This window comes from Semicossyphus pulcher, unplaced genomic scaffold (genome assembly GCF_022749685.1).
Source record: "Semicossyphus pulcher isolate SPU_LCO1_2020_fin unplaced genomic scaffold, fSemPul1.0.p SCAF_10, whole genome shotgun sequence".
Classification (NCBI taxonomy): domain Eukaryota; kingdom Metazoa; phylum Chordata; class Actinopteri; order Labriformes; family Labridae; genus Semicossyphus; species Semicossyphus pulcher.
In genome coordinates this window covers 11,303,308-11,317,357 of record NW_027211604.1, presented here as the reverse complement: position 1 = coordinate 11,317,357, position 14,050 = coordinate 11,303,308, and the positions used below count along the sequence as shown (strand labels likewise).

At 40.5% G+C, this 14,050-nt stretch overlaps 2 protein-coding genes across 2 annotated transcripts; both read right to left on the bottom strand.

The window, feature by feature from the left end:
• Positions 1 to 101: 101 nt before the first annotated feature.
• LOC138599682 (SH3 domain-containing kinase-binding protein 1) lies at positions 102 to 1,685 on the bottom strand. The gene is made up of 4 exons (XM_069671440.1): positions 1,381 to 1,685; positions 1,083 to 1,297; positions 915 to 978; positions 102 to 835 (listed from the first exon to the last, which is right to left on the bottom strand). The coding sequence occupies exons 1-4, from the start codon at positions 1,480 to 1,482 to the stop codon at positions 797 to 799; spliced, it is 420 nt and encodes a 139-aa protein (XP_069527541.1). The 5' UTR covers positions 1,483 to 1,685; the 3' UTR covers positions 102 to 796.
• A 2,521-nt stretch (positions 1,686 to 4,206) lies between these two features.
• On the bottom strand, positions 4,207 to 13,042 carry LOC138602569 (serine/arginine repetitive matrix protein 1). Its single transcript, XM_069674076.1, has 10 exons — positions 13,002 to 13,042; positions 11,063 to 11,124; positions 10,230 to 10,934; positions 9,242 to 9,880; positions 6,291 to 6,406; positions 5,672 to 5,783; positions 5,465 to 5,561; positions 5,071 to 5,142; positions 4,823 to 4,972; positions 4,207 to 4,727 (listed from the first exon to the last, which is right to left on the bottom strand). The coding sequence occupies exons 2-9, from the start codon at positions 11,101 to 11,103 to the stop codon at positions 4,832 to 4,834; spliced, it is 1,923 nt and encodes a 640-aa protein (XP_069530177.1). The 5' UTR covers positions 11,104 to 11,124; positions 13,002 to 13,042; the 3' UTR covers positions 4,207 to 4,727; positions 4,823 to 4,831.
• Positions 13,043 to 14,050: the final 1,008 nt, after the last annotated feature.

Sequence of the window (14,050 nt, the reverse complement as noted above, 5' to 3'; positions counted from 1 at the left end):
ATGAAGTATTAACCTTTTTTTTACATGATTGCTGAGCTTCTCTCCAAAGGAGTTAATGCACACCGTGTTCACGTATGTTTCAGACGTTACATCCTCAACCAAACAAGGCTTTTTAAAAATATATTTATTTGTATATATGCATTTATTCTTTATAATTAATAAAAAAAACTCAAGTCAACAACGGCTGACGTATTTAAGTTCACAATGCACCCACACATCAACAGTTCACTAAAGCTTGGTCAGTCAATTTTATACTAACTAAATGTCACGTTCTTGAAAACTATACACATCTTTAATATGACGTAGTTATCAACAAACAGGTACAGCTCCGCCCACAAGGCTGCAAAAAACAGCCGACTCTCGTTTCAGGTCCTCTTTTCTGCGTTTCTTTTTACACTTCCTTCACGGATGGAAAGACGAAGAAACACCAAATTCCAATTCAACAGTAATGCCAGCCAAATTCAGGCCAACAGCCCGCATGCTTTCTCACGAGGCCCCAAAGAAGTGTTAGAAAACATTTCCTCCACCAGAGGATGCTAACGATAATGAAACAGACTGAACATGTAACAGAGCCATGCACTGCTGCAGAGAGAGACGCTCCTGCTGCGCCTCACCGTTGTACTTTCAGGAATAATAATTCGACAGTCCAACAAAAAAAGGAAAGAAAACACCTAATAAAAATGTTTTTCATCAAAAAGAAGAACTTAGAAAAATATAATTTATCAGATAATTGTACAACAGAACCTTCAAAACTTGGATCTCTTGTCTTCAGTGATGGTGAATTTCTCCACTGCTCTCATTTAGACATGCGCTTCTTCATGCGTTGAATCTCCATCTAAAACGAATAAAACACCATTTAGCCCGTTTTAGTCGCTTCATCCTAGCGTCATGGATTTTCTTTGTTTCTTTGTTACCTGTAATGTCAAGCGGATCCTCTTCTCCTCATCAAGCTCGTTCATCAGCAGTTTGATTTCTTTGCTGGAAAACAAGATGATTGTCGAATTAGCGCAGGACGGGAATGTCACCCACCGTGACGAGGCTGGTGAGGTTAAGGAAATCTCATAACATGAATGAAGCCATACTTGTGCTGACTCTTCATCTGATCAAACTGCTCCCTCAGGTCTCTCAGCTCTGTCTGCAGCTGCTGCAGGTTGGGTGACATGTGTTGCGCTGGATCATTGCTGGGCTGGGGGTCAGAGTTCAGCACTGGGGGAAGCTTTGGATGTAGCACAGCAGAGAGAGCCTTCGGCAGCAGAGAGGAGAAGGATTGTGTGGGCGTATTTTTGGGCACTGCTGCCTGCAGAAAATAACAAAACATGACTGTAAAAATTTGAGTTGTTAATTTACATTTTTAGCCTCAATGTTTTCTTTTACACTTACAGGCAGGGCAGATTCTTTCTCACTTGTTTCCTGAGAGTTTTCTTGATGTGTTGAAGAATCTGGCTCTTGGTTCTGGTTTTCTTTTCTCTCCTCCTCCATCATGAGTGTGACCTGTTAGTTTAATAGAGTTTGAGACCTCTAATAATTAAACATTTAAAGGTTATTTAATTGAAATCAGCCTTTTGGTTAGTACGTTGATTTTAAAAAATATTGCACATTACAATTATTACAGGGCAGATGCTTTTAAACGTTGTCTTCAGGAAGTTGAATAAGATATCTTTCTCTGCTGCATGTGACTGTGCGTGTGAGGCAGCTTAGAAAAGTTAAATTTATCCCAAGGACAGATAGGACACAAACAGAGCACACACTCTTTAAACAGTGAGCACAGTAGTATTTAACTTGGTAATATAACTATCATCATAAGCGTGTACTTCCCAGTGTCTGAAGCTCTGACTGTAACCTCTCATCTGCACCATGAGCTACCTGCTCATTCAGCCTCTCCGCGATCGACACAATCGAATCAAACTCTTCAGTGTCTTTAAAAGAACAGAGAATTATTGTTAAAACACACCTCACACAAATCATTTAAAGTCATCATTACAGAGCGTGTAGGCCATTTTTACAAGCATTAACATTCAGCCTTTTCAACATGCAGCATTCAAGCACGGTGGTATTTTAAATTATGTTGCAACAGATGTAACAACAACATATCTGCAAGGCTTACCAGGAACAAGGGCTGAGCTATAGCTGCCCATCGCGTGACAGAGAGGAATACAAGTGCAGAGAGTGAAAGACAGACAAACCTGCAGAGTCTTTAAGTTTACATCTACAAACGACAGATTGGAGCAAGTCAGTGTCAACAGAAAACAGTCACATCATGCTCATACATTTAAGAAATTAAACAACAGTAAATATATTTGTTTAATTATTACCTTTGCTCTTTATAATAAAACAGCCACCTCTGTTTGTACTGAGATAAATCGTGATCAAAGTAAAGGGAGACTAAATGTGGGTGGTGCAGTAGAGACAGCTGTGTCTCATGCCACAGCAGTGAACAAATGCACAACACATGCCAGCGCACAGAGGGAGGGCACAGTGACAGATTATACATCCATTAGTAAACATTGTAAACTAATTACCACATTATTGTCAGTTACAGTCAAGGCTCGGTGCACACACTCACCTTGTGCGGCTGGAGTCACCAGTGAGGTACAGCAGCATCTGTGGTAACGCGACACCGTCCATTGTAAGGCAGTGTGGTGTGCAGGGTATGTTGTGATGAGGAGGGTGAGCACTGTCAGGGCTAAGTTTAGCTCAGGACAAACTGCAGCGCCGCTAGCCTCACAAATATCACTGACTGAAGGGCGAGAGCTGTGTTTAAAGGGACAAACTGAAGCTGATATTTAGGCTGGGCCTAATTCTATTTAAAGGGACACTACACTGGTTTTACAGTTAAAGTCCAGTGCTTGTCACAAGGGGAGTTATTCAGGGTGTCCTTTGCGGCTCTGGAGGGACACCGGCAAGTTTTTTCTTTTTTTAAAGGACCCCAATGATGTCATCGGGTTTTTTTAGATAGAGCTCAAGTTGACAGAAGATATGTACTGGAGCTGTGAGGTTTGAAATTGGTAACTAGGAGGCAGGAGGTGTAATGAAATGCGAAATGGAAATGCATTATGGTAAATGTAGGATCAAACTTTTTTTTTTTTAAATCTATAATCTGCGTATACGTGCTACTCTTAGGCTTAGAGTTTCTAAGGTGGGATGTCGTTCATCAAACTTTGGTGTGTTTAGGAGCTTTGACAGTCGTGACTTAGTAATAACCTGGACGCTACAAAGATGGTGTGCTGTGTTTCATTGCTCAGTCTGATCTCGGTCACCCTAAATGTAGAACAACTGACGGTCACATATTTCACGTAATGTAAGCAAAAACTTATATGCAGTACATGGATTGATGAAAAGTTACCTGCCATGCTGACATTTACTTCATCCTCAATTTTTCCACAAAATATGAAGTCAGGTTCAACTTTTTTTTACTCTCCCACCGTGGTGAAGTTAGTTTCAAGTTGTATATTAGAAAGACATCGGCTCGGGAGCCAGTGATGCAGAGTTAGTAGAGGGAGGACAGTTAGCTGATTATTTTGCTTTTTCAACATTTCTTTTTTGGAAATGTGTTTTTTTTAATAGCTCCAACGTCATTACATTGGATCCTTCTTCTTTTTCTATTTAAAATAAATGTTATTATGGAAAATGTTATGGGTTTTTTTCCCCAATAGCTTCCATGTCATGTGACCCAGTGTCCTCAAATCAACTAACTCAGGTGCATTTACATTTAAGGTACATTGTCCCTTTTATTCTTCAAATAAATTATTTTCAGTCTCGAGGGGGCATTCATGTGAACTTTCCCAGTCGGGAACAAATTGTATTTGAAAGAACTTTGTAATTGTATTTGAAAAAATTGAAATGCAGGGTAACAAATATTAGGTATATCTCTATCCTATCCTCCATCCTAAAATGTAAAATGTTATTTGAGTTCCCTAACTTTTTTGCATGCAATAACAAATTGATTGCTGGATTTTAGCAACACCCTTAAAATCTCACTTAATGTCACAAGGTAGTTGTTTGAAGTGTGAAGACATTCTCTTTAAGTAAAAGAAAAAAGCTGAAATAAGTGATACTTGTTTTATTCAAGATTTGATTAAGTTAAATAAAAGTTATGGTTACAAAAGTCTGGATTATGAGTTTATTTTCATTATAAAAATGATCTCACTATTTCAGTAATTCTGTCCTTTGTCTAAATCTACAACCAAAACAAATAAAATTTTGAAATTGAGCTTGTTAAATTTTATTTCAAGTCTCAAAACAACAAACTGAACATGTGGTTATACAAGTTTTACAAGTAAGTATCTAAGTGTCATCTGACAAGCAGCAGTTTCTAATCAAAAACACCCATGATAAATCAAATCGCACATCTCATGTAGCAAGTCTTTACACAACAAAAGGTGAGATTCTAAATGGTTCTTGGACTAACAGTATCTGAAATCGATTGTTGCAGGTAAAACAAAAAACAAAAATCTATTTCAGTAAAACAAAGAGTGCCAAGATCATAAGCAGCAGACGTTTTAGTATAATGGCATATGTTACATATAATAAAAAACAAAAGGTACTGCAATACTTGAAATATGCAACAGACAGACTTGTACCAGAGAACAAATGTAAGCAACAACACTTCCACAATATACAGGCAGGTTGGGATTGTATTGACAAGAGTTTGTGTAGTTCACCCAACAGAGACGATCGTAGTGAGATTCATCTGTGATTTCCGCTGTCGTGTCTCCAGAATGTGGGACCTGTGCATGGATTAAGAATAATTGAGATTTATTAACAACGGACAAATATTTAGATTCCTGTGCTGGCCCTCACAGACACACTTCATGATACTCACCGGAGGTTATCACCAGCGTTGTTGGTTAGGCCCTCGGTTGTATGGTGGACGCTGACGCATCACTCTCATGGTGCGGTATTTGGACATGATACTGTGACTTTTTCTGAACACTGGCCTCTGATTTGGGAAGGGACGTGGCACTAAGCTCTCCTAAGAAAACACAAGAGAGGCACACATATCAGTTACTGAGAAAGTGGAGTCAATGAGCCATTTGACATTTTGGTGATCTCTGAAGAGGTTATGCATACCATTAGTGGTCTTCTAAAATTTCCAGGAGGTTCAGGACCCGCCCTCCTTGGACCACCAGGGAACTTCGGTCTCTGTAAAACACAGCAGTGAAGACTGAATATGTATAGTGTGCAATGATCCTTATTTATTCTATATACATATAAATTAACTCTTTCAGGAGGCTGAAAAAGCTGGTTAAAATAACTGGGGTAGATCTTTGTGCCTTGATGAGATAATGTACAGGATTTCACTGTGCATCTCTACTGACAGTGTACTCTGACATTTTAAGTCATAATGCATAGATTTAAAAATTGCAATACATCTTAGGACATCCAAGTTTTGCCAATGAAAAGTGCACATTAAGCGCAGAGGCATTAAGTCTGCACACTCTTAACAATAAACCATTTCACTCACCTGCATTGGTCCGGGTCCAGGTCCGGGTCCGGGTCCAGGCCCAGGTCTCCTGAATGGCCTCCCAGGTCTGTTGTTGTCCTGCATCATATTAAATGGTCTGCAAAGAGATAAAGTAAGATCAGAAACAAGACTCGCTCATCCATTTATCTACTGGAAATCACTGAATTTGCTAATGAATCAAACACTGAGTGATTGTATAAAACGTACCTGAACATTCTCCTGTCCATAAAGCCTCGTTTTCGGTCATCGGGCGGGGATCTTGACTCATTCATCTTTGAGAGTCTGCTGTTAGGACTTTCATCAGCATCTGAAGAGCGCTCTACAAAAGAAGAGAAGCGATAAGGACTAGAGATAGACCGATATGGTTTTTTCAGGGTCGATACCGATACCGATTATTAGTAGTCAAGGAGGCAGATAACCGATATTTGAAGCCGATATTCATTTGCAGTAAAAGTGAAAATATTGGTGTCAAAATTTTGAATAATACAAACTCCAACACTTAACTTTGTTTAAATGCCTTTAAGCATATGCATCAGAGCCAAAATAACCCAGTTTTAAATTGATCTCTTATCGGCTGTCGGATTAAAACACACAAAAAAAAAACTACTAATTAATAAAAAAAATTTTTAAAAAGGCAGATGCCGATATGCGTCAAAATGCTGAATATTGGCGCCGATAATCGGGACCCCTGTAGCTTGAGCTCCTATATAGATTCTGATACTACAGGGCAATAATTAAATGACGAGTCTTTAGAAGGTGGAAAACAAAAACAATGAGACAATGGATAGCCTCTAGAGTTAAAATGAAGAAATAAAAACTGACTCACCGTTCTTTGACTTTGGGCTGCAAGCTTTTGAAGGAGAACCATCCTTAGAGGATGAGCTTGGCCCGGGCGGCCAGTGAGACAAAACAACAAGATCACGTTTCTCTATGGGAGAAGATCTGTGTAGAGATCAGGAGAGGCAGCATTAATGACACCAGTATTTCTAAACCAAGAGTGTCAGTTTATGAACATCTTAAATGTGACCTGAATACATTGACATCGCATAATTTAAATGATCAGTGTTTAAGAGAAACAAATTGCAGGTAAAATATAAAACTTGACCAGTCAATTTTTTGAAGTTACACAGTTCAAAATAAACAGCACAGTTTTGCAGGCAGACAAATGATCATAAAGCCACGCATCACACATGGGTACTTACAAAAACCATGGACTGTCGTGCGTCCTTACTCCTATTTTTGTACCCTGAATCAATCTGAGCTCTCTTCACTCAGTGATTGTTAGAGCGGGCAAATCTTGGACAACATTTAGATATGTGGCTAGATCAAATCGCCGGAATCTTCTATCATCCCTCTCTCAGAAGACACAGGAGGACAATGCCCTGTTTTCATCGTCAAACTGAACTTCACAGGGTTCAACATCAGGTCATGTCATGTTGCTCCTTTGGTTCTCTTAGATCATTTTCATCAACCTTATGGTTTTCCAAGTAATCATCTCAAGCGTTTTGCACGATGGACATCAAATACTTTCACAGGATTTCAATCCTTGGGACACTTGTAGTTCTGATGTGAATGGCTAAACACATCAAGTGAACATGTGTGTATTGGGTTTAAGAGATCCGGTGTTTGTCTGCCAACAAACAAGTCCAGGTTTCAAGACTGTACTTCAGAATCTGCAGTGCCAACAAGTGGATTTCAACTCCTCTAGATCTCCTGCCCGTCTCAAAATGTGGAGGGTTGGTCTTGACCCAATTTGTCTGCAGTTAAAGAGTTAAGAGCAAGCCAGCGCTCTCTTCTTCTCTTTATGAAGTAGTTTTTAGTTTCAGTTGGAGAAAGTGCAGAGGATTGATGAACATCTTTTGTCCGTCACAATATTTAATGTGATTGCATGTTGTCAAAGGCAAGTTTTGTTTAGACTTTCGGTACCCTGGAGTTCGGTTGCATTAGCCTTGTAAAGGGACAGATTTCTTCCAAGCTGATAATGAGCACCTCTCATTGCTACATTTAGGTCTTTTTAGATTAGACATAGGAACTGACCACAGCACATGCAGACATGATGGTCGAGTCCAAAGGCATGAATTAGATTATACCATGGAGGTATAGCAAGACTGCGAAGACCAATCAGATCTTGCTTTGGTCCACAGGCAGTATTCAAGTTGGAATTGTGACTGCAATCTCCTTTTCACCGTGGTCCATCTGGTTTCACCACGAGTGTCTTGAGCTTCATGTAGAGTCTTCTTTTAGGTTCTCAGCCACTTCCTATAGTATACTTCAAATGAAAATGACACAGGGGGCTGTTTTACAGCAGGCTTTGTTGATACAATTAAAATGGAGGCCGTCTTATGGTAGCTCTTCGGTCACAGGCTTGACTAGCTTGACGAAAATTGAATTGTCGCCATGTCTGGTGTTTTTCATCAAAATACTTCATTACAATTCTCCAGCTTCAAGATGGTTGATCCTTGGTAAATGTGGGACTGCGTCCTTGAAGTTCTCTTGAGTGCTGAGAAGTATAAAACTCCAGTATTTAGAAGCACTGTATGGAGTGCAAGTTGCAGTAGTTTGGATCCCCTTTGTTTTGACAATTCTATGGAAAGATCTTGGAAATGATGCAGTGCCATTCACAAGGTCTGACACTTCAGGTAAGTGCAGAACCATTTCTTCTGATATTAATTAATCCACTTGGCACCAAGAAAGATGAAGAAATCCACTTCCAAATTTCACTTGGACAGAACTCAAACGGGGCATCATTTTGGTCTATAGGGAATTTGATGAATGCATGGAACATGGCTACCTAATGTTGACGGACATGCTGTAGTAGCCCAAAATTATCAATTGTTATCAAAAAGTAAATAATTACTCGGGAATTTCATTAATGGTAATTTGATGTGCATTATATGGAGTCAGAAATGAAAATTTTGCACAAGTAGGGGTTTTGTAAAAAGGAATGAAGGTGCTCTTTGTTATCCAACGCTGATTTCTAGTTTCTAGGAACTTTCAGCAACAGAACTTCCTCTTCCTTTTATGGCCGTTGTTGATTGTTGCACTTTCAGCAATATTCACCGTCATTCATCTTTGACTTCGTGTTTGTAATCAAGTGTCCCAGCTCAGACTAGCTTTGTTTTTGGAAATTACATGCTCACGCAGGCCACATGACAAATTTGCCGTTTCATGTTTAAGATCTTTGAACAGTTGCCACCGAACGTTTGATATTCAGTTGATGCATCTCTTTTCCCAAGGCAGCAGGGCAATTTCATTTCAGATATGCGCAGTCCTTTTCATGTCCTAGTTTTCCTCCTGTGCATACATCATATATTGTTTTACACTACATGTTGTAATTCCGGCTTCATTTTGCATTTGTTCTTTATCAAGGACGAAGGGATCTTTGCAACATGCTGAAGAGCACTTCTGTCAAGCACACGAAACTCACACTCACAATCCTTCCAAATGAGGAATCCTTCAACAGCGCAGATCAACTAATTTTTCCACTCTCCTCATCAAGGGCATTTAACATATTTGTCAGGCTTTAAACAGGTTGCGTGACATAGCAACTTCTCTTCAGCCCATAGGAGGATATTTTGAAACATATGCAGCACGCTGACAGGGAGGCATTTGAACACTTTTGCAGCCTTTGTTTAACTGACTCAGTGTTGCACATTTAGCTCATCATGACATCTCCATTTTCCACAGCGGGCACCCCCTTCACACAGAGACATTCTTTCTTGACCTCCTAATCATCATCAAGCCCCTGCGAACAGTGCTAGAAGGAAAATACCGTACCTGTGCGTGTTCAAGGACCGGCGAGACTCCACCTGTTCTTTGCCTGTATCAGAGTCCCTTGAAGACTTGCTGGTATTGCTTTCTTCTCTGGAGGGTGACTGTTGTGGTTTCGACCTCCTTTCTTCCAGCTTTTTAGGGGGGACCATATTTGACTGGAAACGTTTCTTCCTGATAGCAAAAACAGAGTTCACATTTCCCTGCGGGGCAGGCTCACCAAGACGAGGCCTAGGTCTCATAGTTGGAGGTATTCTGAGCCTCATGAGAGACTCTGCTCTCATTTGTCTGTTCTTAACCAGGTAACTTTTATCCCTAAGAGACAAAGGTTTGCCACCAAATGGCCTGGGAATACTGAGCAGCTGAGGTCTCTCTCTCCTGGGGTGTTTTGGATTGCCGTGCTCCATTGCAGGGTTTGGGGTGTGCATGCTGATGTCTGATATTCTCCTCTTGCGGGGTCCTGGCATTTGCCTCTCCTGAGGGCTCCTGTGGTAGGAGGATGACGGTGACGGACCTCCTTTCCATGAGGGGGATCTGAAAGGGGGTGGGTGAGGAGCATCCTGTGCCCTCTCTCTGCTGTGGGACCTGCTTCCTTGCCTCTCCACTGGGCCACGCTGCTGCCTGGAGTCTCGCTCAGATGACCACCTGCATATCCATCAAACAATAGAGAAATCATTACAATGACAGATCCATTGCCATGATAAGTTGGAGGCGGAACTTTTAATTTTATCTTAATGCAGCCCCTTCATAATGCCATGACAGAATGCAATAGGTAGGAGAAGTAATCTCACAGAGCAATTACAGCTGTAACCCTCCTCTCAAGGGCAGGTGAAACCACAATTACATCAGACCCCCATTAATCCCCTCTAATAACTATGAGTTAGGGCAGAAGAGAGGTAATTATTATGACCCCTGTAACTGGGAAGAGTGGGCCAGCTTCAGGCCTCCTCTTTAATAATTTTACCCAGCTGGGATTGCTGCTGGACTCCTGTACCTCTCTGGACATGAGCCTCTCCCATGCATCTCTCTGGGGCTCCTCTGTGAGCCAGAGGGCCCGTGTTCTCCGTTGTGTGGATGAGTGTAAGCTCCAGCCTCATTCCAGCGCTTCATGCCATGACCTGAATGCTCATGGGATCTTTCTCTGGGGCTGTAATTGGCACGAGGGTCTCGATTCCGCTGCTCCTGATGCTGAAATCCTGACTGCCTTTTGTGGCCCCTGAAAGAGCCCCGGTAAGCTGGCGCAGAGCCAGGCCTCCTGTCAGCTGGTGCAGAGCCAGGCCTCCTGTCAGCTGGGTGATTGCGAAAATGTCTTGGGGAGGGTGACCTATGACCCGAGGGGTGGCCATGGAAAGGTGGGCCTCTTTGACCCTGGGATCCTTGTGATGGACCGCGAGATGCTGACGGATGAGGGAAATGAGGAGAGCGGTTTGGCCTAGATGGAGAAGGCCTCCTCTGGTTATGGTGTGGTTCCATTTTCGGAGGGTATGACTGAAAGGAATCCTGATTCTGGGACCTCCAGTGATTGAAGCGTGGCTCCCTTTGCTCTCCCATCAAAGGAACTCTTCTGACAACTGGGGGTCGTCCTCTACCTCTGTTGTCTCTCCAATTTCCTTGGTAGCCCTGGGCATCCCTACGACTTTTGGAGTTGGGGTTGTAATTCCCCTCATTAGGTCCAATGCCATGACCGTCTCCGTAAGGTCTAATGGGACAGAATAAAAAGCAGTTATATCAAGTTGTATCACAAGACATAATGCCACTTAATCCATAGTTGTATCAAAATAACACCAATGTATCCAGGTACAAATTAACATAATCAAAAGTAGTTACCTGGGCTTTAAGCGTGGTGGTCCAAAATGTGGTCGGACCATCTTTGGGAGTGAGTAAATAATCTATGGGAACAAAAGACACCATGCTGAGTTTAAACAACCCAAAGCTGATATGCTACATTCCTACAACCAACCACAATCTATGACCTGTCCAACTTAAACAAGCAGCTTGAAGTCTGAAGTTAGCTAAATCTGACTTTGATAGTCAGTTAGATAAAAATTGCTTAAACCCTTAAAATGCAAAATCATTCCAATACACACAGAACTGCAGTCTAGAATCTTAAGAACTGTAGTGAACTTTTCTCCTGGGTCCATACCATTTGAGACCGCCGACTCTATGGAGATGATTGATTAACAGAGTGCAACAAGTTGAAAACTCCTGTCAGGTATGTGTACTTTTGTATTGGTGAACATTAACAAATTACATGTGACTTAATAGATTTTATAAAACATGCAAAAGCACTTAATAATAATTAATAATAATATAAATTACGAAATAAATACAGATTACCATCTTGTAATGTTAAACTGATGTAGAACAAAAATGCTTTAATACATATTAAAATATTATTTCCGAGCTGCCTGCCTTCTGTGTGATATCTACCAAAGGCAATGGTACAAAGTGCAAATTTCTGCATCAGTTAAGGCCCAACAGTGCTAAAGTCAACATACAACAATATGTAAACCGTTAATCAGAGATAAGAGCTTAGTCAGTCCTAACCTAATCACTACTGTTTTCAACAGAGTGGCTGTCACTCTGATGAACACTTAACAGAGTGTCAGAGCAAACTAACCAACATCCACTGTACCCGTAAATCAGATTGTTCATCTCATTGTATTAACACACCTTTTAATCATGTAAATATCATCCCTCATCTTACATGACTTTATGCACACTATTTATACTATTTATACTATACTATTTAATCTACCTCATGTAAATGAACCCATCTGTAACATAATTATATTTTTTATCATATTATTTCAGCATCCTTTGCACTCCTCATCAGTGCACTATTGTCTCTCGCAGCATGTACATATTAGTTTAATGTTTAATATTTAATGTCTACGGTAGGCTTGCCGTTTTTAGTTTAATATTTAATGCTTGTACATAGAGAGCGAAGTTAAACTAGAGTCCAATTCCTTATACATGTGTACATACCTGGCCAATAAAGTTGATGCTGAACATCTACGGGACACTCCTTTTTACTCTGATGGTACTTATTTTAATATATAGGTTTATAGATAAAATGCAAGATTAAAGAAAATCCTCAAGCCGTTTTCTATACAGCAACAATTGTCTGAAGTCTGTCCTCAGTATTGTGAAACATCAGAGGCAGATGACTCATATCGACGGGACATGTTGGTTGCCTAAAAAAGTAAAAGTGACTACAGTTGGCATTTTACAACATACATTTTACTCATGTTCACGAAACGTCGTCTCTGGCTTTGGCTTTTCCTGCCGTATGTGTCGAGACTATAATGGAGGTTTATTTAAAGGTTGGATATGTTGCTGGAGTCGCCTCTGGATCAGTTTCAGACCTTCTGTTCGTGAGGGATCTGTGCAGCTAGCGCTTCCATTTTGGTATCAGCGACGGACAAGTCGATGAGAAAATAAGACAACCTCTATGGTCTTTGTGGGGGGACCCTACACCATAAACATTGCACTGATTTTACTTATGCACCCCAATATTTCGAGTTAAGAGTTAACGTTAACGATGCATACGTGTTAATGTGTGGAGCTAACGCTAGCAACCTTATCTTCTTAAGTTTGCTATGGCTGGGTATTAAGCTAGCGTTAGCAAGACGCGACTCACAGAAAATAACATTTTCATTGTGTGTTATTTAAACATATTGGCAACATGTTAGGCACAGTAATCCCTGAAACATTAACTTTAACGACAAATAAATGTAGTTCAATCATATAGCTTACTACTTACCAAAGACCAACCGTAGAAGGAGCGACGCAGCTGCTGCGCAGTTTACCAGTAAAATGAGCGAGCTATGCGCATGCCCAGAGCCGTTTATACTCCACCCGTTGTTTGTTGCAGTATTCTCCTAAACGCCAGGGGGCGGAACACCAGATTATTTCGCGCACAGGCAGGAAGTCAACGAGTGTTACCGGAAAAGCGTTGTAAGTATAGGAAAAATGTGATTATTCGCCTCTAGTTTCACATAAATTACATTAATACACCGTTTTGTACGCTGTTATAGTCATCATAAAACCCACCTTTAACGCCGTCAAAAATGCTGAGGTAAAATGCAGTAAACTTTGTAAAAAAAAAAAAATCAAATGTATGGATCACCCAGAGTCACAATCCATCTCAATTTCCCGAAAATGTATAAACAAAACCAGGCGTTGAAACACATGCATCTAAGAAGCGCCACAAGCCGTTTGATTAGCGCACCAGGCTTAAAAAACAGTCTAGCACCACCAGGCGTTTAACCAGCGCCTTTTATAAGAAAGGCAAATCAAGCACTGATCTCTTTTTAATGTTCGTATTGGTAGCTCTAAAAAAAACGCTCTGGTAACTTCCATTGTGATAATGGTGGTACTCCATTATCAGTTACCATTTTGATTGTGCAAGGCAAATAGGCAAACCATTATCAATGCAAAGATCATTATCATAATTGCTTGCAAATAAGCCAATCATTAGAAGCTGAATGGAAAAGAATGTGTCCCTAAAGGCTTGCAGCACTCAATACCTACACAATTATTCGCAAACTATATTCTTTACAAAAGATAAGTCATACTTTGGATTTTCTTAAGGCTACCAAAACAAAAAGTTTAGGATGATCAGGGCTCGCTAAGTGTTAGTATCTATTAAAGGCTGGGATACAGGGAGAATTGGGAACCTTCATAACTTCGTGATGATACTATGGGATTTTTGAAGGGGCCGTAATATCAGAGTGCATTTTTTTTAGCTAGTTTCAAATCAAGAGTATGATTATATGTTTTAAAGTGTTAGCTTAAAACATCGCAATGATG

Coding starts and splice junctions, on each gene's coding strand:
- LOC138602569 (XM_069674076.1), bottom strand. CDS start 11,103: ATGGTCCGACCACATTTTGGACCACCACGCTTAAAGCCCAG. Junction 10,935..11,062: donor CCACCACGCTTAAAGCCCAG/GTAACTACTTTT, acceptor CTGTCCCATTAG/ACCTTACGGAGACGGTCATG. Junction 5,784..6,290: donor CAGCCCAAAGTCAAAGAACG/GTGAGTCAGTTT, acceptor CTTCTTTTGTAG/AGCGCTCTTCAGATGCTGAT.
- LOC138599682 (XM_069671440.1), bottom strand. CDS start 1,482: ATGATGGAGGAGGAGAGAAAAGAAAACCAGAACCAAGAGCCAGATTCT. Junction 1,298..1,380: donor AGAAAGAATCTGCCCTGCCT/GTAAGTGTAAAA, acceptor TATTTTCTGCAG/GCAGCAGTGCCCAAAAATAC. Junction 979..1,082: donor CAGATGAAGAGTCAGCACAA/GTATGGCTTCAT, acceptor CTTGTTTTCCAG/CAAAGAAATCAAACTGCTGA.